Source organism: Lissotriton vulgaris, chromosome 11 (assembly GCF_964263255.1).
Source record: "Lissotriton vulgaris chromosome 11, aLisVul1.2, whole genome shotgun sequence".
Taxonomy (NCBI): Eukaryota; Metazoa; Chordata; class Amphibia; order Caudata; family Salamandridae; genus Lissotriton; species Lissotriton vulgaris.
In genome coordinates, this window is record NC_141699.1 from 84,935,412 (window position 1) to 84,959,476 (window position 24,065).

General features: G+C 47.9%; 1 protein-coding gene across 1 annotated transcript in view; it reads right to left on the reverse strand.

Annotated features, from left to right (window-relative positions):
* Positions 1 to 24,065, reverse strand: part of LOC147679010 (uncharacterized) — a 397,880-nt gene that overhangs the window by 24,974 nt on the left and 348,841 nt on the right. The window contains exon 6 of the mRNA XM_086942737.1: positions 2,544 to 2,789. Within this exon, the coding sequence (XP_086798863.1) occupies positions 2,544 to 2,789 (246 nt within the window). The remainder of the gene's footprint in view (positions 1 to 2,543; positions 2,790 to 24,065) is intronic.

Here is a 24,065-nt window from a genome sequence, read left to right on the forward strand (position 1 = left end):
AAGAAGAAGGATAATGATGTCAACGAATGGTAAGCAATGGGTGGGAGCAAAGAAGAGTGATAATGACGCCAACAAATGGTAAATAATGGGCGGGAGCAAAGGAGAAAGATAATGATGCCAACGAATGGTAAGCAATGGGCGGGAGCAAAGAAGAGTGATAATGATGCCAATGAATGGTAAGTAATGGGCGGGAGCAAAGAAGAGTGATAATGATGCCAACGAATGGTAAGTAATGGGCGGGAGCAAAGAAGAGTGATAATGATGCCAACGAATGGTAAGTAATGGGCGGGAGCAAAGAAGAGTGATAATGATGCCAATGAATGGTAAGCAATGGGCGGGAGCAAAGAAGAGTGATAATGATGCCAACGAATGGTAAGTAATGGGCAGGAGCAAAGAAGAGTGATAATGATGCCAACGAATGGTAAGTAATGGGCAGGAGCAAAGAAGAGTGATAATGATGCCAACCAATGGTAAGCAATGGGCAGGAGCAAAGAAGAGTGAGAATGATGCCAACGAATGGTAAGCAATGGGTGGGAGCAAAGAAGAGTGAAAATGATGCCAACGAATGGTAAGTAATGGGCGGGAGCAAAGAAGAGTGATAATGATGCCAACGAATGGTAAGTAATGGGCAGGAGCAAAGAAGAGTGATGATGATGCCAATGAATGGTAAGTAATGGGCGGGAGCAAAGAAGAGTGATAATGATGCCAACGAATGGTAAGTAATGGGCGGGAGCAAAGAAGAGTGATAATGATGCCAACGAATGGTAAGTAATGGGCGGGAGCAAAGAAGAGTGATAATGATGCCAATGAATGGTAAGCAATGGGCGGGAGCAAAGAATAGTGATAATGATGCCAACGAATGGTAAGTAATGGGCAGGAGCAAAGAAGAGTGATAATGATGCCAACGAATGGTAAGTAATGGGCAGGAGCAAAGAAGAGTGATAATGATGCCAACGAATGGTAAGTAATGGGCAGGAACAAAGAAGAGTGATAATGATGCCAACCAATGGTAAGCAATGGGCAGGAGCAAAGAAGAGTGAGAATGATGCCAACGAATGGTAAGCAATGGGTGGGAGCAAAGAAGAGTGAAAATGATGCCAACGAATGGTAAGTAATGGGCGGGAGCAAAGAAGAGTGATAATGATGCCAACGAATGGTAAGTAATGGGCGGGAGCAAAGAAGAGTGATAATGATGCCAATGAATGGTAAGCAATGGGCAGGAGCAAAGAAGAGTGAGAATGATGCCAATGAATGGTAAGCAATGGTTGGGAGCAAAGAAGAGTGAAAATGATGCCAACGAATGGTAAGCAATGGGCGGGAGCAAAGAAGAGTGAGAATGATGCCAACAAATGGTAAGTAATGGGGGGGGAGCAAAGAAGAGTGAAAATGATGCCAACAAATGGTAAGCAATGGGCAGGAGCAAAGAAGAGAGAATGATGCCAACGAATGGTAAGCAATGGGTGGGAGCAAAGAAGAAGGATAATGATGCCAACGAATGGTAAGCAATGGGTGGGAGCAAAGAAGAAGGATAATGATGCAAACGAATGGTAAGTAATGGGCGGAGCAAAGAAGAAGGATAATGACGCCAACAAATGGTAAGCAATGGGTGGGAGCAAAGAAGAAGGATAATGATGCCAACGAATGGTAAGCAATGGGTGGGAGCAAAGAAGAAGGATAATGATGCCAACGAATGGTAAGCAATGGGTGGGAGCAAAGAAGAAGGATAATGACGCCAACAAATGGTAAATAATGGGCAGGAGCAAAGGAGAAAGATAATGATGTCAACGAATGGTAAGCAATGGGCAGGAGCAAAGAAGAGTGAGAATGATGCCAATGAATGGTAAGCAATGGGTGGGAGCAAAGAAGAGTGAAAATGATGCCAACGAATGGTAAGCAATGGGCTGGAGCAAAGAAGAGTGAGAATGATGCCAACAAATGGTAAGTAATGGGGGGGAGCAAAGAAGAGTGAAAATGATGCCAACAAATGGTAAGCAATGGGCAGGAGCAAAGAAGAGAGAATGATGCCAACGAATGGTAAGCAATGGGTGGGAGCAAAGAAGAAGGATAATGATGCCAACGAATGGTAAGCAATGGGTGGGAGCAAAGAAGAAGGATAATGACGCCAACAAATGGTAAATAATGGGTGGGAGCAAAGAAGAAGGATAATGATGCCAACGAATGGTAAGCAATGGGCGGGAGCCAAGAAGAGTGATAACGTTGCCAAAAAATGTTAAGTAATGGGCTGCCTAAAAGCCCCTTTTGGAGCTTTTTTGTTTTTGGATTTTTCCAGCTCGAAACTAAGCAATAGCACATGTGCACTGCCTGCAGGTGAGACTAAACAATGAGTATGTTAACACCTTAGCTGCGTGTAAACATCCCTCCCCAGTGCTGTGCTGTCATTTGGAACCAGTGCTGAATGGACGTCCAATGGTCGTGCGCAGCACTGGGGAGGTAGCGCTGCTGACGACCATTGGCCGTCAGCAGCACTTAAGGGGTTAAGACAGACATGTCAAAGAGTTTGCTACCCTGGTGCATGTACTCACACTGTCCACCAGCTTGGTGAAAGGGCTGCCTGTGCTCCAACTGCACCACTTCTTCTGTAGCTTTGGCAACGGAGACAGGAAGTCATGGAAGGTGCGCACACTCCACGTCCTCCGCCTGGGAGGATCCGGCCCTGAGCTCACATCCTCCCGATCCATGGGATCTCCACTGCTGGTCGAAGGATCCCAAGTTTGCCAATTCGACACGGAGGATGGACTGGTCATGGTTCTCCGCAAACTGTTGCTCTTCTGTGAAATAAACAGAGATTGTTAACTAGACAGGTTGAGAACCACTGGAAACAGTTCAAAGGACACCATGCTTTTCATATTCTGCCAAATCATTTGCAGGGAAAGTGAATTTTGCAAATTTGCATACTTTTCATGGCAAAACAATAAATAAATCAGGGTTTGGCACACACTGCATACAACACGTCTCCCCCTTTTTCGAAAACTATTATACAAATATTCACACAACTTATAGCTGGAGTATTCAAATCCCAGATTGTGCTTTATATCACGATGAGTCTTTTGAGGAAAAGAGTGAGCAGACATGACAAAGCCTCAAATTTCTTCTGAATACTCGTATTCCTCAGAGATTTGCCCTTATGAAGTTCTACCACCTATTCTGCATCACTTGACCCATATTCATCACCCACACGCCTCATTTCTTTATCCGCAAGATCCTTCATCTTCTTTTCGTTATTCCTCTTTCTCAATCCGATCTACGTGAACTTTAATGAACCTTCCCTTGTTCCACCTCAATCCATCTTCCAACATAACTACTCTTCAACTAGTCTGAAAACCCTCCTCAGCACACAGATTTATATTTTGGGAGTTTTCCTGGAGTTCTCTTCTTTTACCTTGTCTTGAAGCATACCTCATGTTCTGTCAAACTGCTTTTTTGAACTTCTGTTTTTTCCCCTCTTATTGACTTCCGATAAATCTTGTTGTTTTCTCCCACCCTCAATTCAGTTCTAAGTTAAATTCCCTCCTTTAACCTCCCTAGAGGCGTTAGGCAGGGTTGTGTACTGTCCCCCTCCTATTCCCATCATACATTAACGACTTGAATACATTTTCGATTGAAAACGTTAAGGATATGCCCATGATAAATTTTCTCTTTGGCCCGTCTCTGCTGTATGCAGATGATGCGGTTTTATTATCCCACACATCTAATGGTCTAAGGGGCTTGGTGGATACGTTTGTAAATTTGATGAATGACCTGGATCTAGATACCAATGTTCCCAAAACCCATATTATGACCGGCGAGAAGATCCTAAAGTTAGGGCCATATGTATTAAGGGTGAAGTAATATCGCAGATAAGTTCTTTTCCATACCTGGAGTCACTTTTGATCAACATAGTAACTGGAGCCCATGTATGGCTGATAGAGGCCAACGTTTTAACCAAGCCTGTGGTGCTCTTTTCAAGTTTCCTGCTTAGATAGGCAGCAAACCTATAGTTCCTCTTTTAGGGGTTTATAGGATGTCTGCCAGTTCGTATAAATTGTGCAGCCATCTTGGGCTATGGTAATTGTTTAAAAATACAGAGAGAGGAGAATAGATTTTGTCGAAAACTACTTTGGGTTGGTCCCACAAGTCCTAGCACCTGCGTGCATGATGAGGTGGGTCTGAGATTTGTGGAAGATGCTGTTAAAATAGCTCCATTACTTCTCTGGATCTCTGTCTGCAGTGGGGATCACACAGCCTTTAACAGAGAAGTAATTAAGGACTGTCTTGGCTATGACCTGGGGGACAAGATACCACGGCTGGCATATATAAAAACCCAACTGCTGGATTTGGACACTCCGATTATACTATGCTCCTCAATCTATTGGAAATAAGAGAATCTAGGGCCCTGGGAAGAACGATAGCAAGACCCTGTAAGATAATACAAACAACTCCAGGCCCAGAGTCCTATCTTACCTTGGTTAAAAATCCCTGGGAGAGATCCCTGCTTACAAGGTTTCGATTGGGTTCAATACAGTGCAGTCTCGGCTTCCATCTTGGTCAATATGACAGTAATTCTTTTTTGATGTGTCCCTGTGACGGAATCTCTGTACAAACCTTGGTCCATTCAGTTTTATTTTTTCTGACATATTACTATCGCGAAAAATATATCTGTCTCCTATTCTAAAATCTAGAGGGTTTTACCAACATAGACCAGCTTTTTTGCACTTACAATTACTATCACATTCAACTATTACTTTAGCTGTCGTCTTTTATAAAAATGTGCCTTAAAAATGAATGCTGCTATACATGCCTAATTGTTTTCCCCCAATAAAAAAGTATGCTGCTTCTTGTACATTGTAGTTGTAATGAAAATGTTAGATGTACATTTTTATATCTCTTAACTTTTTAAAATTGTTTTATGGTCTTTTTTTAGGAAGTAAATTATATTGTCAAATACTTTTTGTTTGTACTTTTAGGATTCGAATAAAAAAATATTGAACAAACTTGAAAGAACAACCAGTAAGCACATTTTCAGTGGTCCTAAGTGCCCTTCACTTTTTTTTTCACAACTTGGAATTATCCAATTGTGAACCATCTTTGATCTCTCTATTCATTCTCCTTATGATTCTATTTGTGCTTATATTAGGTCCCTCTGTGTGTGTCCAATGGGCCTATCTCTTTAGCACACACACATCTCGGTGAGTTCCTGGCATGTGCACCATGATGGTAGATGCGAATCTCTAATATTCTGCTTCGTACCAACCAACAACCTTTCTAATATCAATGAGAATCCACAATTGAACTCGGAGAGTGGTCATACATTACTTTACCAGTTTGGGGCACCCCACAGAGATGAGCGATACAACATGGGAGGTCCAGATGGTAGGATGATTGGATGCCAAGGGTTATGAGTGTGGAGAGACAGATGTGACATGTGGTCGAGCATGAGAGCAATCTATTGGCATCACTTCTGGAGGTGGGTGCAGTCCACAGAGTAGTGGTGACATCTCAGTGGGTTAGAGGTGTTGTGTGGGGGTGGAGGCCCCAGGCTCCTCCTTATTAAACAAGGCACACCCAAACAAACACAGAGAGTGGGCCTTGCACCACTGACATGGCTGCAACCCAGACGGCGGGATCTCAGGTGAGCTGTACCAACCTAGAATCAAAGGGGTGCTAGACCGACAGTGGTGCACCCCAAACCAAATTTTCTCACAGTGGTGAAGGCACCCTAGCAGGGACCTAAAGAATGGGCTAAAAACAGAAAAAGTGAGTGCCCTCAAGAACTCCCGAGCCTTCGAGAACTCCCTGGGCTCCTGGAAGTAATGACGCTTTTAACACCACCAGTCCCAGTGGAACACACATCAAAGGCTGAATGGGACTTCTTTTAGCATGCATAAATCACCTGGGTGAAGGATTTAAGGGGACGTTCTATGGTGTTAAATGGAATGATACCAGAGAGATATGCAATCTGGGGATCGGGCTTCACAATCTATGACAAATCAAACATCCAAGACTTCGAGGAGATGATAGAGACTCTCGAAATGGCAGAGCGAGAAACCTAGCAAAAAAAAGCATGAGATAGATAACAGCACTGGAAACTTACAATGTAAATGTGAAGATCTGGTAAGTAGTGGCTGGCTCAACAATGTGCAAATCTATGACAAGATGGAGGAGGTTGAAGAAACCTACTTAATGGAATACATCAAGCTACTCTTCATACAAATCTTGGATCTAAAAGAAGAAGAAACTTTCATAGAATGAGCACACAGAGTAGACCTCAACACCAGAACAATGACAAATCCCAGAGAGACATTATTCCCGCAAAAAGACATGAACTCCAAGAAACAAGGTCCTAAGCCTTCGTGGATTTGCAACATTAGCCAAATAAAAAGTCTTCAGACCAATAGTGGAAGGACTCACAAAGGTCATAAGGTCTACAGTTTTTGGTTAAAACTTTGCACCACTTCATTAAAAACGAATATGCCTCAGTCAAACGTTTCCTTTGGTAAGTGCCACATAAATGCTGAAAATATATTTGCAACCCTCACGGGGAAAGTCCGACCATGTAGACAAAACCAACCCTTGAGAATGGGGTGAAAGCAACCCAATTATTTTAGAGACTGTTTGACCATAGTCTTCAGCCATGGCTTTCAGGCCTCAGTCAAGGGTCTGGTTTCCTTCAATTTTTCCTTATGGCACATTATAGGCACCAACAAAACACATGTATTACTCACAGAAGTGATTATAAGATTAAAAGGCTGTGCACTGTCCTGCACCACCAATCATATGGGACTTAAAATAAAAGTTTGCACTAAGTTGGAACACTACCAGGCAACAATAGTACTCCTACTGAAGAGTCACCTGTGCAAAGGTGATTCGGGGAGATTTAAACCTTGCCACACGGACACCATTATAGGCATCATTAGATACTGAGGGCCACAATCCTCATTAGGAACCCATTGGAAGCAGCAATGGAGGAGAAGTTCCACGACAAAAATGGCCAGTACACATTTATTTAATGTAGGATGGGTGCAGAGTTCCTCGCCATAGATAACTCTTACACCTCTCACCCAAGGCTTAGATAGATTTGTTCCATCAGCATTGCAGATTCTTCAGGGCTTTGCTGAGAGGGAGGTCATCCTGGAAGGAGAATTCAATTAGGGCACTGACTGGTCACTGGAAGATACTGTCCATGAATTATTTCAATGAATAATGTCCGTATATATATTAAATACACTACACGGGTCTATCAGATATTTGGCGTCACGCACAGCAAAAAAGATTGCCATTATATGTTGTAATCAAATGTACACATTACATACTCAAGGAAGTATATGATAATTGTCTTGCATAACTTGATAAGACTGATTTAATCTACAGACATAGGAAACTGCAATATATCAGGCTACGCCCATGTAGAGCTCAACATGAGGGATATAGACAGGAACATGAGGGTCTAAAGACAGCACCTAGGAAGACACCTTTCACATGATATTTCACAAAGGGCAGAAATACTGCAAACTGTACAAGACTATTTAGCAACCAACGATCACGGGGACATCGCTAGAAAAGTACTGTGGGAAGCAGTGAAAGTAGTGGTGTGAGGCAAACTAATTGCCTTAGCGGCTGCGGATATGCACAATAATTAATTAACGCAACACAAAGTACAGGAGAAACTATGAGAACTTGAAAACTGCAACAAGGGGTCAGGAACCAAAATAAACTTTAGGAAAGTCATGAGGATAAGGGCCAATTAAGCACTTTTTTACTCAACAAATATCAAAAATTCATGCGAACCATCTGCTGCATTAAGAATATGGAAATAAAGTCCACAAGTTGGTTGCAAGGGCACTCAAAGCAACAACAAAAAACAAGGAGAGAATATTTGAACTGAGAGGCAAAAATGGAAAGCTGGTATTTGGGGATATAGAAGAGCGGGCCTACTCCAGCAATTTTACAGAACACTGTGAACTGATGGGGTAGAATTGTCTGACTCGCACGAAGAGTCACTGCAAAACTCACAGCAAAACTTATGGCAGCTCAAGGTGAGAAACTGCTGGTGCTAATTACTATATCAGAAGTTAAAAACCACAATACAAACCAGAAAATCGAAGAAAGACCCAGGTCCTGATGGGCTTCTGCTGAGTTTTTAAAATTCTTTTCTCCAACTTAGAGTATTTTCCTTATGTATCCGAAAAACAGAAGACCACAGACTCTTTGTCAGACAAAGTCATTATTGTCCTTGTAGCACCTGGCAAAGATGGTCAACAATGCAAATCCTGACACCCTCTAGCACTCCTTAATGTGGACTATAACATCTACAGGATGATTCCAGCTGAGAGTCTGGCGCCTGTCCTCCCGGAGAGAACACACGAAGGCCAATCTGGTTGCATGAGAGACAAACATTTGACAATATATGAAGCACAGCTTACTGTGTCCCAAAAAATTATACAAAAAAATACCCTTAATTTTGTAGGCAGTGGATGCGGAGAAGTCATACGACAGGAGCTGGACCCCTCTAAAGGAGGTCGTGCTGGAATTTGGTCTGGATGAAACCTGGGTTGAAAGACTGGCTCATTTGTGAGTCCTAGGGTGAGGATAACTACCAGCTGCATCTTCTCAAACATCTTTAACATTCACAGAGGAGCAGAAGAGGAATGTCCAATGTCCCCACTGTTACTTGCCATGGCTATTGAGCCTGTGGAAAGGTCTCTGAGATAGGTGTACAATCTAAAGGGCCCGACGTCATGCGGAGTGGTCCACACAATATCGCTTTTTGTAGATGAGGTACTAATCTTAATGACTGATGCTGACCCATCATTCCCGCCTGTCACATCTCCTAAGTTTAGTAAAGCATCACAATGCATAGATCAACCATGATACGTTTGAACTAGTACTGAGACTGTTAACCATGCAGAAGTGGAGACGATAAGGTTGACGATGACTTTCAGAATCTGAGCAGACACTCTAATACAACTAGGTGTTATTGTTGCACGTGTTTCTGATCACTAAAGGGCAACCATAATCCCCCTTCGGACTCGTTTTAAAGCAGATCTCCTTATTTGGCGAACCCGATCCATCTCCTAGCCTGGGTGTCTATCTGCCATAAAATGGTCATAATTCCAACCCTATGTATGACTTCCAGGTGCGCCCAATGCGGATTTTAATACAGACCAGATAACTTCACACAATCTTCCAGCAAGGTCCTCAGAGTCCCCAATGACAGGGTCACTTGGGGTTCCATGATATTAAAACTTGTAACAAATCACCTAAACCTAAAACCCTGGGGAGTAGTCTAAGAGAGAATCTGCCAGGACTGAGTCTATATGGACCAAGAGATGCCTGGCAGAAGTCCATAAGATGTTGTCTGTTTCCCCACTCGCCATCTCTTCTCTCCTCCTGAACGACAACAAACTAACTTAAGTCAACCCTATCTTTTGGCCCACCACCATGACCAAATTTTGCCACCCAACTTTGTTTTTCTTGTAAACTTTTTCTTGAGTTTGTCATCTACAAAAGTCATTACTCAACACAAAATTCTGCCTTAAAATTGTGTTTGCCTAAAACACGTTCCACGGAGAAGTTACATTCTTCGAAGTTTGTCGACCACCTTGCTGTTCTTGGAGACATTACTCCTGAATTCTTTATCATCATCGAAAGATGTATGAGGGGCTCCTGGTCTGTATGTCCCCTGCATGGCACAACCTATTCATATTTTTTGAACAGTGGCAGCTGGTAATTTGAGCAGGTGGGGTGGTGGCAGGCCGCACGCACATACATAAATACTCACACTCACCCATCTAAATGCACACTCCATCACACCCATACATTCACAAGCACACACACATACACCCACCATTCACAAGCACATACAAACGAGCACACACATTAACAGCAAACACATGGAAATACACATACCCACATGCACTCACGCACAGACTAAACATTAAACATTAAAAAAAAAAGTACCCGCTGCAGCGGTGATATCGGGTGGCCGGAAGGAAGTCTCAGTGGTTGCTGGAGGATGGCAAGGTCACCTCCTCTCATTGGCTGACCTTGTCATGGGCAAACCAATGATAAGGGAAAGTCCATTACTCTTTCCAGAGCGGGATGGGGGGTCAGTGAGAGTTAATGATCCCACCCCACTCTGATGAGCGATACTGATTAACACTCGGTCTTGGGCACTTCAGGGCTTAAAAATGAAGCACAAAGGTCTGAGGTCATCTGAGACACTCCCCTTTGTCATGAGGGGGAGGGACCTCAAGGCATTCCGTAGGACTAGGGAGGTCACCCCCGCCGGGCTGTGAAATCCTCAGCCCAGCAAAGTTCAGTTCGGGCAGCCAGGCTTCTGTCCATCTAGTGCATGTACAGTGCTTGACCTGAACATAGAGTGTCCGTCAGGCTGAACTTTGCTGAGCCTTAAAGACACTCTTTCTATCTGCAAAAAGGTGGCAGGCAGAGCCCGTAAGGACAGGTCACGCCTGGCTCTGATATGCGTGGTTGCTCATAGCTGGAGTTTTATGCTTGACCATAAGAATCCCCTTCCATCATCTCTTAGTGTGCAGGATGCAAAGGTAATCGCCACCTCTGTACCGTCCTGTTTTTCACTTACAAAAGCCTCATTGTGATCAGTACAGGTGCAATTCTCCACATAACACATGCTTAATGCTGGTACCTCATTGATTTACTGCTTTGTATTTTAAAATTCACATAGACATTTTTCTTTCCCAACCTACTTACAACTTTGACAACACGCACATTTTTGGCTTTTTTGAAACATTTGTTTAAAATTTGGAATAGTACCCCACAGGTGGTAAACGTATCTCGGCTAATATTTATTTTACAGTGGAATGGATGTCTCTATTTTCTGTAAATGTTTCCTGTATGTTGGACCCAGGGACACTTCCTACCGTCTGAACTCTAGAGGGCTGCTGTCACGGATGGCTGACATGAGGTTTCATCAGCCTTTTAGGCTTCAAGCACCCTTCAGAGAACAGAACAACATTTCATGGGGACACCTTTCCCTTGCAAATCAGTTACCACCTCCATGGAGGTGCTAGTAACGAAAGAAACCATTTATAAATACCAGTGCAACTTGCCATTAGGTAGGGAGGCCCCCCTCATTGCTGCAATTCGGAATGGATTGTAAATCATATTTTGAGTAGGTTTCCTGACTCACAAAATGTGCTTAGCGCATAGAAAAAAGTCCTTTTGCCGTTTCAAACTCTGTGATTTTGCCATTTTCATGGTTTGTGACCACAAAGGGGCTTTGTACATCTGCCCATGTATGATTTTTGAACCAAAAAAGGTTAATTTAAAGCTTTAAGTTGAATTTCTTTGCTATGATATTGGGTTCTCTGTAGTTTATAGCAAACATATTAAAACAAATATCTCATATTAGTCAGTGTTTAGCCTTTCAGTGAAGACCAGGGCACAAGTCCTTAAATAAGAAGTGGGGGGATGCTGATGTCACGACAGGAAGTGACATCACGAAAGGTGGCTTGCACCATCAGACTCATTGCCTCCCTTCGCTCACCTCTTAGATGCGGTTGCATCAGAGAAGCCAGCGCGTGAGCAGCGTTCTGAATGGGCTCCGATCTCGCCCCAGAGAGGCCAAAAAGTGAATGTGTGGCTCCATTTGCTCCAGTAATCGAGCTCCTGGTAAAATAAGTGGGGGGACGCCGTCCACCCGCGCGGTACCCCGACTCGAGCCCAGGTGAAGACATTGATCGGTTTTAAGTTTCTGTTTTTAGAAACGTGTCGACTTAAGAATTTCAGGGTTTGGCAAATGAGCTTTCTATTGTTCATCCAACAACGGAGATCTGATAGCTCAAAATGCTTCCTTTAGCCTTCATGGGTTAAGAGTTGTTTGGCAAGGAGTCTTCATTGAATGAAATAACCTGTTTGATGCACTGATTGATCCGAGTGATTGACCTGCTTGCAGACTCGATGATTGGTGACGGGTGTATGAATGTATTTGTTGCTACTGAGGGAGCATCGACCTAGCAGAAGCAACGGAGGCTGTGCATAGTGGCGAGAATCATGCAAGATCCAAGTAAATATTGTTGTTTTCAGTTATTTAAAACCATAACAATTTATCAAGCATATGTAAAACCAAGATACACATTCATCATAAAAATACATGGTACAAATATTTTATATCATCATAAAACTGAGCCGTGATAATAAAAGCACAATACAGGTGAATCATCTGAACTAAATGGGTCCCTAACCAACTTTCTTTTAGGAACGTGTTAGCACTCCACTGCTATTCAGGGATAACTACACAAGTCACAAGGTGCAGTTTGTGAGAACTTAAAGTGACTGTGCCATTATTCACAAAGAATATAGATAAAGTGCGTAAGTATCTAAAAAAACAAGATGAAAAGACAGCGTCATATACAGGCAACTTAATAAAGTGCTCCGTGCGATGGTAAGATTAGCAACGGCACTATTCATATACACTTCTGTAAAATGATGACAAAGTTGAGCAACAAGAAAGAAATATATGGCACTATCTAACAGAAGTACTCACATTATTATAAGATAGTAAATCAAAGGGATAAGGGTCGGAAAGGACTTAATTAACGAATGAGAAGGAAATCAAACACGAGCTAGGTTTTTCTATTGACTGAAATCTCTAATTACCTCTACGTCCCTCGTCCTCGACCCAGTCATCACACATGAGGTATTCCACACGACAGGAAACAAAACAGGAAACGCTTTTAGACTCCACCCACCCTCCTGTCAGGTGCTATAACACACCTCACCACCAGAAGCAAATTCTGTTTTGTTTCCTGTCGGTGGTTTTCTTGATGGGAGACGCTGGGGTGAGTGCCGGGCGCTTACCTGCTTCGTTTGTCCTATGGATCCTCCGCTGCTGGGCTTCGGGGGGCTCCCATGGACCGTCGTGGGATTGCTTGTAGTGGGGCTACTGGGCTTCCCTTTCTCCTCCTGGGCTCAGGTGACCCATACTGCTGGGCTTTGTGGGTTTTCCTGTTTCGTTCCTGCCCTGGTCTCTGTTCACGCTGATGGATGTGCTGTGGACCTTCCTCCTGCTGCTTGTTGCTTTCCTGCTGGATCGACCGTGGACGTGGTTGTGGTTTGGGGCTGTGAGCGCTGGGCTGTTCTGGGGCGCGCTCCTCCCCTGTGGATTCCCCGATGTCTCCATTGCCTCTTTGCCTTGAGGGGGCCCTGGTGACGGCTCCTGCGTGTGCCTCCGGGACGCGGTGCCGACTATGGTGGCATGTGACACGCGGCTGAGTATTCTCCCTTCTTTGGACATCGGGAGTTCGTGGCTGTTTGGACTATCCCTGCTGCGCTGGGACGGCCGGCTGTCTCGGCGGCGTTTCCTGTTTGCGCGCATGCGCTGTGCCCCCTGTTCCACCCTTCGGCCGGGTTCAGTGCCGGGTGCTGGTGTGGGCGGGCGCCCGGGTGGACTCCGGGTGCCCCGGTTCTTGGTGCGGAGTCGTGCCTGTTCCATGGTTATGCACGGTTGCGTGTCTCAGCTGGTGGGCATTCTGAGGGAGCCTGAGGGAGTGTGACTCCTGGAGCTTCCGGGAATTGCGCCCGAGGCCTCTTCAGGGGGATTCCTTTGCTCTTCCGGGGTGTGGATGTGGAGTCCCGCTTCCGCATGGACCCTTGCTGGTGTGTTTTCTCCAGTGGCTCAGTCGATTGGTGCGCGGTGCTGCTTCGGCGTCCTTGCGCTGAGCCATGCCGTGGGTGGGAGTTTGAGCCTCACCTGGTGCTGCTGACTGATTTTTCATTCACTATTGCAGTGGTCTTTGCTGCGCTTCCTCTGCATTGTGTGTTCTACGTTGCCTGAGCGCTGTGGACAGGACACTGGCTTTCTGCTTGCAACTTGGTATCCTGGCATGGCATCTGATGGGAGTCTGCTTACGGTACGTGCTCTGCGATGTTGTTCGTCACTTTATTATGTTGGTGTATATTACGCTGTGCTGCGTTTCCTCTCCTACCCTCTACTGTTTTGCTGGGGTAGTTGCACGGATGTCTGGAGTTCGGCTTGGAGGCTGGGTCCGATGGCTCGATGGACTATTGAGTCTACTGCAGGGGCCTGTGCTCAACCTCACGGTCACTGGTTCAATTCCCGGTGGGTGCACTCAGACTTTCATCCATCTGTGACCGATAAAACTATTACCGTGGGGTAACATTAGCCATCTGTTGTTCATCGCCAAGATACCTTTTAAGATGAAAATGGCCGTGTGCTACCTCCGTCGTGAGGGGTGATGTTCCTCTCCTGTGCCTGCATCTTCCCCTTTTTCCGGTGGGGCCTCCTCCCCTCTCCTGTGATGCCTGGAGGTGTGCTGATGCCCGGTTTGGGCGCCTTCTTCTGGATCATCTGTTGCTTGCTGTTGGGCTTTCTGTTTTCTTCGGATTTCTTGTGGCCTATTCTCTGCCAGTACCTCTTTTGTGTCCGTGGTTCTGTTGCGAGTGTGGATGGTGCCGGATCTTTCTCCATGCCCTGGTTTGTGTCCTTGCTTTCTACGTTATGGGATGTGGCTGTCTCTTGGCCTGTCTTCGTTCCTGTGGACTCTGTGGAACCAGTCTTGTGGGTCGTCCTTCCATGGCTGCTGGGCACGTTCCGATGGACGGTCCTGCTGAAGACAAGGACGGCTTGATACCACTGTCAAAGCCCAGTTTATTGAGAAAAGCATCTAGGAAAGAAGAAGTGTTGAGTTGAAAGTGGTTCTCCTCCAATTTCTCTCCACTTGCTAGAAATGGAGAGCCTCCATTATAAAGTGTGGGCATGTGGATGGATTCTGCCCTGAAGATGTCTTCTGCTGTTTCTCCTCTGGCTGTTCGTGCTGGCGTTGTCCGGTCTTTACTGACCGTTTTGGAGTCCCTGTTTTCGTCCTCGCAGGAGGGTGCCAGTTGTCTGGTGTTGCTGGGGCCTATGGCCCGCCTGGAGGTGAATGTATGCCGGACGTCGCCTTTGCTTCTGTGTGGGCTTCTGCTGTGTCCTGTGGTTCCTCTATTGCTGTGCAGTATCCTGTTTTCTGCGCGATTGGATGACGGACGTGGTCCGGCGGTCCATGGCTTGCAGCTGCCTTTCGCTGGGGCCTGTCTGTTTGGTGACTCGCTGGAAGAGTGGCTACACGGGGTCTTCCAGGAGCGCATGCATTCTTTTCATGGCCTTCCGACCGGGGGGGGGGCTCCCTCGTTTTTGGGTGCCTGGCCTTTCCACCAGCCTTCCAGGTTTCTGCAGTCCTCCTTTCGGATTCGTCATGGCTCTAGGCTTTCTTTCCTCCGGGCATTTGGGAGGAGGTCCCGGAGGGGTGCCAGGTCTGTTCCGCAGTGTTCCTGACTGGGCCACCCTTGGGGTCGTTTTCGCTGGTGTTCCTCCTCTGGATGGTGGGAGACTTTGCAGGTTCCTTCCTGCTTGACGCCTGTCGTCCTCATACAGATGGGTGCTGGATATCTTGTGGGGCTACCGGATTGGATTCTTGTCCCCCCCTCCCCCTCCGGGGTGGTGGTGACCCCTTCTCCTCGGGATGCTTCCCGCTATCTGGCCTTGTTGGACGGGGTTCGTTCTTTGATCAGCCGACGGGCGGTTCTCCCGGTTCCCCTGGCGGAGCAGGGGTTGGACGTTTCACTCCCTCATCTTCGTGGTGCCATAATTCACGGAGGGTTTCCGAGTGTTCTTCACCCTTCGGAGCCTGTTCTTGTTCGTACGGGGGATACCGTTCAGGATGGAGGCCCTCCAGAAGGTTATTCCGTTGATCCAGTCGGGTTGGGTGTTCATCCGCGCTCGACCTCCAAGATGCGTGTCGGCGCATCCCGGTGGCTGTGTCGGATCTGCGTTTCCTGCGATTCTGCCTGGAGGGTCAGCACTAGCTGTTCTGCGTCCCCCCTTTTGGTCTTCGGTCCGCCCCCCCCGGGTGTTCGCCGAGGGGGTGCCTCCCTTGGTGGCCCATCTGCATCTCCTGGGGGTGTCTGTGTGCCCGTATTTGGACGACTGGATGGTTCGGGCTCCGTCCCTGGAGGTCATGTCTCGCCGCCTTCATGTCTACGCGCAGGGACCACGAGTTTTGTTCAACTTGCCCAAATGTCACCTGGTGCCTGCGACCCGGAGGTCCTTCATCAGAGCCGTGTTCGATTCTGTGTCGGGGAGGGTGTTCCTGGCGGACGCCCGGATTCGTCGCCTAAAGTCATTGCTGAAGAGGTTGTTGTCGCATGCCTCGGCTCCCATCCTTCAGTGGCTGGTGGTTCAGGGCCACATGGCTGCTTCTGTTTTCACTGTGCCCTGGGCCGGGGTTCGTCTACGGCCTCTGCTGTGGCCTATGCAGCGGTGGGTCTCATTTTCTGTCCTGGGTTTTGCAGTTCCTGTTCCTGTGTCTCTGGATGTGGTGTCTGCTTTCCTGTGGTGGTTGACCCCTCCCTCCTTTCCGTGGGGCTGTTGATTCGTCTACCTCCTCCTCTGGTTGGGACCTCGGATGCCGTCGCCTCGGGCTGGGGAGTGACTCTGGCCTGTTGGGTGATGCTGGCGCGCTGGCTCCCGTCGGAGTCTCGCAGGTCGTCCAACTGGGGAGTGTTGTCTGCAGTGGAGAGGACGCTTCACTATTTCCATCTTCACCTGGGGAGTTGCCTTGTCCTGGTGGGATCGGCCTTCACGTTGACTGTGGCGTATCTGAATCACCAGGGTCTCTGTCCCTGTGTCTGGTTCCCAGGACCTTTCGGTTGCTTTGCCTGAGGTTCGGGACTCCGGCTCTGGCCTTGTTTGCCTCAGGGCCCGATGCCCTGGTGCCCCTGTTCTGCTCCTGGTCTCCGGAGGGGGGCGCAGGGGGGGTGGATGCCATGTATCTCCTTCGGCCTCCCTGGCTTCTCTTTGCCTTTCCTCCCTTTCCTATGGTTCCTGCGTTTCTGCTGATGGATCGGCGGGAGGGGGCTCAGGTGGTGGCTGTGCTACCTCTCTGGCCGTGGAGGTCCTGGTTTCATCTGCTGCTGGGCCTGGCGGTGGGGCCTCCTTGGTTTCTGCCCCGTCACCCCTCTCCTCTGAGTTCTCTGTCTCTCTTTCTGGTTCCCCTCTCCTTGGCGGTTTGGGGGTTGAACGGGTGTCTCTTGGGATCCGTGGTCTGCCCAACCTCTTGTTTTGGTCCTGCGGACTTCTCGTAGGTTGTCTGCTTTGTCTTCCTATTTCGGAGCGATGGTCTTCGTTTTCGAGGTGGTGTTCCTCCTCTGGTTTCCTTGCTGGGCCTTTGGGCTGCTCTCTGTGCCCCCCTTGGGGTCTCTCCTTGGTTTTGGGGGTTTTGCAGTCTTCCCCTTTTGTACCTTTGGAGTCTGTGGCCCTTGACATTCTGTCGTGCCTGGTGGCTTTCTGTTCTTTCTTTTGGCCTCGTACGTGCATTGTTCTTTCTGTGGCTCATTCTGGGGTGTTTCGCTCTTCTGGCTCTCTCTACGTGTCCTGTGGCTTGGCTGGTTTGGCTCCTGGGCTGCTTCCCTGGGAGGATTTGTCGGGCTGGGTCCCGGGCCTCCGGGTCCGCGTTCGTGCGGCACTGGTGGTGGAGTTGTGCCTTGTCTGACCGGACCTGTTTTTGGTCGTTGCTGGCTGTGGGGGTTTTTCCCCTCCACTGTGATTCTGTTGTTTCTTGCAACTTTGTCTTGCTGCACTCCTTTGTGTCTGGTCTGTGTTTTGTTGTGTGTGGGTTGCCAAAGGCCTGTTTGGGCGTTGCTTTGGTATGCCTCATGTGTGATGACTGGGTTGAGGACGAGGGACGTAGAGGTAATGCTATGATTACGTATGGTAATCCCCATTACTCTTAGTCCTACTCGTCCTCGACCCAGTCATACAACCCGCCCGCCCTCCCTTTCCAGGCCTTTGGTGCTTGGTACATCAGGATTTGCTTCTGGTGGTGAGGTGTGTTATAGCACCTGACAGGAGGGTGGGTGGAGTCTAAAAGCGTTTCCTGTTTTGTTTCCTGTCGTGTGGAATACCTCATGTGTGATGACTGGGTCGAGGACGAGTAGGACTAAGATCAATGGGGATTACCATACGTAATCATAGCATTCACAGGAATGATGGGTTTGTTGTGATTAAAGTTTGTCAAAAACCTTGGGTATTGTGCAACAACAATGGACACATTTGTAGTATATATAGTTCATAAATACTCAAGGCGTTGCAAGTGATAGATGAATCTTTAATGCTCAATTCGCAATGTTTTCATAAACAAGTCCCTGCCCCCTTCCAAGAGTGCTTGTGCCTTACTAGAAGACCAACGCCCCCTCCGCTCCCCCTCCCCTCAATGGCCAGCCTCCTAAGCTTTGTGGTTCATAAGAAGAAATAATCCTTCGGAGGCGGATCCGTTCACTGCCAAAGTCTCGCTTTAATTTTTTGTAACCACTGCATCTTTATGGCTAACGTGACCATATGACGACACGCATGCCCTTCATACAGTACCAGGGCGACTGCATGTATTCTATAGGTGCCCTCAGTCATCACCTCCTCCCCTTTTTGCTCTTTGTTTTGTTTCTTTCAACGCTCCGAGGTGGCCACCTGGCCGAGCAAGCATATTTGTACAGACACAAATTGATCAAATGCTGTACAATGTTGAAAATACGTGATATGTTCGTTCTTCTGTAACCAATGCTCACGTTACGCAGCAATCAGGCTTAAAGAAAGAAATTGTAAACAGGCACTTTTACAATGTGGGATACTATGGAACTAGAATGTCGAGCTTTAAATATTGTGCTACAAAGATATGGGAACAAGAATATCAAAGCCTACATTATTGTGTAGATAAGTATACATTCCCTGTACCTAGCTCCACATGTGTACCTTGACAGTCTATGTAAGCACACAGACGTGTAGTTAATACCACATGTTTGCCTCTTTATACTCTTCTTCACCATATTTTGGCCCCAGATATTCTGGATGCTCTATTTTTGTATCTCAGTGTTTTTGTGCTTGATATTCTGACAAACAAGGGATAAAAAGTGCAAAGTTAATACAAACAACTGTGTAAATGGACACACCTTCGGAAAATGGTTGGATGGTGCAACAGTACGGGCCGTGATGCACCTACAAAAGGACAGACACTCCACCTGTAGGGCTCTCGAACACTACAGATCCTGCTGTACAAGGACTCCTGCAGCAGTTATAGCTGCAGTGACAGACATAACCAGCAGAGGGCGGCGATGTCACGCATATCCCTTCATGGGCTGCAAACCTACTTTACAAACACCAATGTGTTCATGTAGCTTTTACACATTAATACGTAGGGGTACCAGTAAACATGTTAGAACCAGAAGAGAGATATTTCAGAGCGACAGAAACTCCTGAGCAGGCACATTCTCTATAATATTTAGATTAAAAGTTTGACCCATGTTGCCAGTCATACTACAAAACATTTGTAGACTCAGTGGCGGCTCCTTCACTATAGCAGAGGAGCGTTGCCCCACTGCTTTCTCGCAGTGAGAGAAGCAAAAACATAAAATGGTCATAACTTTTAGTTATAACCATTTTATGGTTTTTTTTGCCGGTGGGTGGGTGGCCAGGCTGCTCCGCTTACGGCGCAGGGGAGGAATGGAATTCCCACTCAGTGCGCTATGACTGTTTGGTCGGCCCTCTCTGGCCGCCCAAACCAGTCATGCGCACTCCCCTGTTCTCCATGCAGCCTGCATAGAGAAAAAGCCACTCCTTCAGCCCCTGGCTCAGAGCTATGTTACGGCCCTCAGACCAATCACAACGCTCCATTGGAGCGTTGATTGGCTTAGGGGTGGGAGCCTGGCTGCCTGCTTCCTGTTCCGACCTGGAGTAAGACACAGGCGAGCAGGAAAGAAAACGAGGGACACGGCGGCAAGGGAAGTTTTATTTATTGTTATTTTTTTTATGCAGCCCGCAGCCGCACCCCTCCCCCACCACGTTCAGGCACCACACCCAGAAGCCGTGCTGGCCGCCCCTGGTTGTAGTATTATATCCATTGGCCACAACGTAGTTACAGTTAGGATCGTGTTTCCATAGGAGATGGCTTTTTTGTGTTGGTAATAACTTTGGTGCAGTTTAACGAATCTCCAGGAAACTTTCCAGAAAAACTCTACTTTTTGCCTAGTTGGTACATGGAAAGTTTGAGGGTGATCCGTCAAGTTGGGGCTGAGAAAAGGGGGGGGGGCACAGCTACAGCCCAAACCACCACTGAATGGATTTAAACCAAATTTGGCAGAAAGCTAGATCTTGGTCCAGAAAGAGTGCTTTTTGTGTTTTGGTATAAATCTGTGCAGTAGTTTTTCCAGCAAATAATGCTAAAATAAACGGTATATCTAGGGACGTGGCGTGCACGCGGATCTGACAGATCTCCTGCTGAGATCTTATGGGCTGCAACCTCCTCAACCAGGAAGTGGTGGCAGCCATCTAAGGATTCGGGTCGCGGTCCGGAATCCTAAGAAAAATGCAAATAAAGAAATAAGGGGGCAGGGTATAGAACCCTGACCCTCTAGGCCTGGTGGTGGGCTCCTTCATGGGACCATGGCTGGGGCCAAAACATTTTTTTTTATTTTTTATTTTGCTGCAGTTTCACAGAGGACCCGTGAATCCACAGCAAAAATCAAAAAAGAAAAAAAAAAACCTCTCCAGGTGGGCCGGGGGAGGGGAGAGGCACAGCACTCATTAAAGGATAAGGGGTATGTGGTCCTCCAACTTAAGCTTCCACAAGGCCATGGGGACCCCATCCCCCAGGTCCAATAATTTCATAAGGGGGTGTGTGTCCACTCCATGATATTCTACCAGGCCCTGGGAACCCCATTCCCCGGGATTGATAACATTATTAAAGTGGAGGGCAGCTGTGCGGTCACCCAGTGGGAGTACAAAGCTTTTCCCTCTCCCTGCGCTCTTGGGCAGGGAAATGCTTTGACTGCTGCTACCCCGCGTGAGCAAAAGTAAACTGCTCCCACCGTGTTGGAGCAATGCCAGCTTCCGCCGAATTCACGATGGGTGCAAGCAGGGCACGAGTCCTAAAAAGAGAAGTGGGGGGACGCTGTCACCGAAGTGACGTCACGACAGGAAGTGACATCACGAAAGGTGCGCTCCGATCTCGTCCCAGTGGCCTGAGAGGGAAGTCCGAGTGAAGTCAAGCTGTTTGGCAGGGGGGACGGCGTCCACCCTGGTAAAATATGCGGGGGGACGCCGTCCACCCGCGTGGTACCTCGACTCGAGCCCTGGGTGCAAGCAAAGGAGCTGGCAGGGCTGCACAGACCCCACAGCACCCAACAGGGGACATCCTAAGGGGTGCCTCGGGTGGACACCGGGGCACCCCACTGACAGAAAAAAAGTGGGAAAATTGTGACATACCCTGGGTGGGCATCAAACCACGCCACTTCATAATAAAAAAAAAAAAGATAGGAAAACGCTGATTGGGCTCCCACCTGTGGCCCCAAAAAAACTGTATGGTGTGGGGTGAACCTGGAGGGCACTGGGGCACCACTTAGATTTTAAAATGGCGGCTTCTGCAGAGCTCCATGAAATGGGGCTGCCTAAAGGGAGCAGGTGGGCCGCGTGACCGTAGTACATAGTAGGTGTCCCGGGTGGGCCTGGGACACCCAGATTTTGTTTTTTTAAAATAGCCAAAAGTCAATAATAAATGAAAGGCCGCAGCCACATTTATTATTCACTGCTCTATTACGAAGCACCTCATGGTGCCCTGGGCAGGGTACATACATACATTTTGTTTTTGGTAATGTCCCTAGAAGGGGCAGGGACATCAACAAAATTTAATATAATAATGTTGTGATGGAGCTGCTGCCTAGAGATTTGCATAATCTCGCTGCAGCTCCTCAGTGTTTTATATACAGTGGGTGCTTGGTGTGGAGTGAGATAGGAAATAGGGTGGTTTGGCCGTGGTAAATGTTACCCTAGGTACCCAGGGCACTGTGACCAGAGAAGGCCCCTAAGGGCTGCAGCACTTATTGTGCCACCCTTAGAGGCCCTGTACCCTGATACACACACACACTGCCTTTGCAGGCTGAGTGTCTGGGTGCAGAACAAAACAAAGAGTCGACATGGCACACATCCCTGTGTTCCATGCCCACAACACACTACCCTGGCATACTTCAGTCACCCCTCTAGTTGGGTGTCCTATGGCAGTGGTGTGATTACAGGTGCATGAGCCCTGTACCCCTACAGTACCCAGGTCCATTACTGGGCACTTTAAGTGCAGTGCTGCCATTAAGAGTTTATGGTGCTGGGAGGTCGTCACCACAAACTCCACAGCACCATGATGACTACACTGGAGACTGAGAAGTTTGGTATCAAACTTCTCAGCACATTAAACCCACACAGATGCCAGAGTGGGATGTATTGTAAAATGAACAACAGAGGGAAACTTAGAGTTGCCCCCTGAAACTAACCCACAACCCCCGACCAGACTGATAGCTGCCTAGTCTGCCACCCAGCAGACATGTTGCTGGACCCCTGGGTAGAGAGCCATCCGCTCTCGTGCGCCTGCAACAATGCATCTACTTGGGCGAGGTGCTAGGCCTCCTCCCCCAGGATGGGTAGGGGAAGCTTCAAAGGCACGCCGCAGTACTCAGCAACTGGCCCCACCGGTTCTGACCCCCACTCTGGCGGGAAGACAGACAGGACACCCAAAGTGGGGAAAGGGGGTGTGCCAGCCTCTGCCAACCCCACAACTCAGTTGGGGGAGGCGAGGTGCAGCACAACTCCGGGCTCTCTCCATCTTGAGGATGGAGAGCCCTACCCAATCAGGGCTTGGCTCCTGCCCCCTCCCAATGTAGAGTGGCAGGATAGGGGGTGTACTCACCCCAGGAAAGGGACCCATTGGTCCCTGTCCTTTCCCTACCTGTAACGCCACTAAATTTAGTATTCAGGGACACCCTGAACCTTCCTTCCTCAGATCCCGATTCCGAAACTACAAAGAAGAATAAGAAGAAAGAAGACCTGCCGTGCAGCTGCTAACAAGATGAGGACACCAACTGACTTGGCCCAAGCCCTACCGGCCTGTCGGCCCTCAAACCTGCTCCTGCTAAACCCCGGTGTCTCCTCTAGTCAGCGACCTCGAAAACCCCGGAGGACCTGACTCATCCAAAGACTGGGACTTCCACGAGCAGTGGTTCTGCTCAAAGATCTACAACTCCTGGTGCCAACCAGGAACCGTGAATCCAGCACACTCCGCACCCGCAGAGCCCAGCCGTGCCTGAGTGGAAAAAGACCACGAGGATATCCCCCCGGCGACTGTGACAAAGAATCCAGCACCCAAGGACCTCCCTCAACGCTCCGGACGATGCCTGCAGCCTCAACTCCAGGGACCCCCCCAACCACGACCAGCAGAGGGTAAGATTGCCCAATGCCAAAAGCCACCCCTGCACCCTGCGGCTACCTGTGCCCAATTCCTGTATGCCTACCTAACTTACAGCTTCCCAACTTACCTCTATAAGTGGTGGTCGCACCTGAAGAATCTCCGTCCCTGAGCCGGCAGCCTTTGTTCGTCTTGCAGCTTTCCCGTTGAAATAAATTGGGCGCCAGAGGGCCCAAAAACACCCTACACCCAGCCGCCCCAGAGTCGCTGGGAGTGCAACCTCTGTTCTGTTCGACTTCCCCACTTGCTCTGAGCAAGAGACCAGGAGCCCAACTCCCACAGCTGCGTGGCCTGCCTGCTAGCAGCCATCAACCGAAGGCCCCCTACCCGCTAACATTGGGCCTACTCTCTCTGCACCCGGCTGCCCCTCTGCCGCTGAGGGTATAACTACTCTACCTACCTGAACCTGGGAGACCCCGGAGTCTTACCCAAGAACCTTATCTTTGTCAGTCGAGTACTTACCTGAAAGCCGATAACTAACATTTTCTCCACGGGGTAACATAGAAGAATTTCCAAGTGAAAACCAGTCAAAGGGTCGAGTTTTTAAACTTCGAAATATTCACTAAAAATGATCCGATCAACGAAAACGAAATTACTCACCTGTTACCAGGAGAGATCCCAGTGCTGGATCTTGGTGCCCAGCACTGACCCTAAAAAGTAATTACAACTGTGATTTTGTGATAACCTGATTTTCCTCCATAGGATATTATTGCCTGGTTTTCACCAGAAATTCTTCTGTGTCGATTTTTGCAA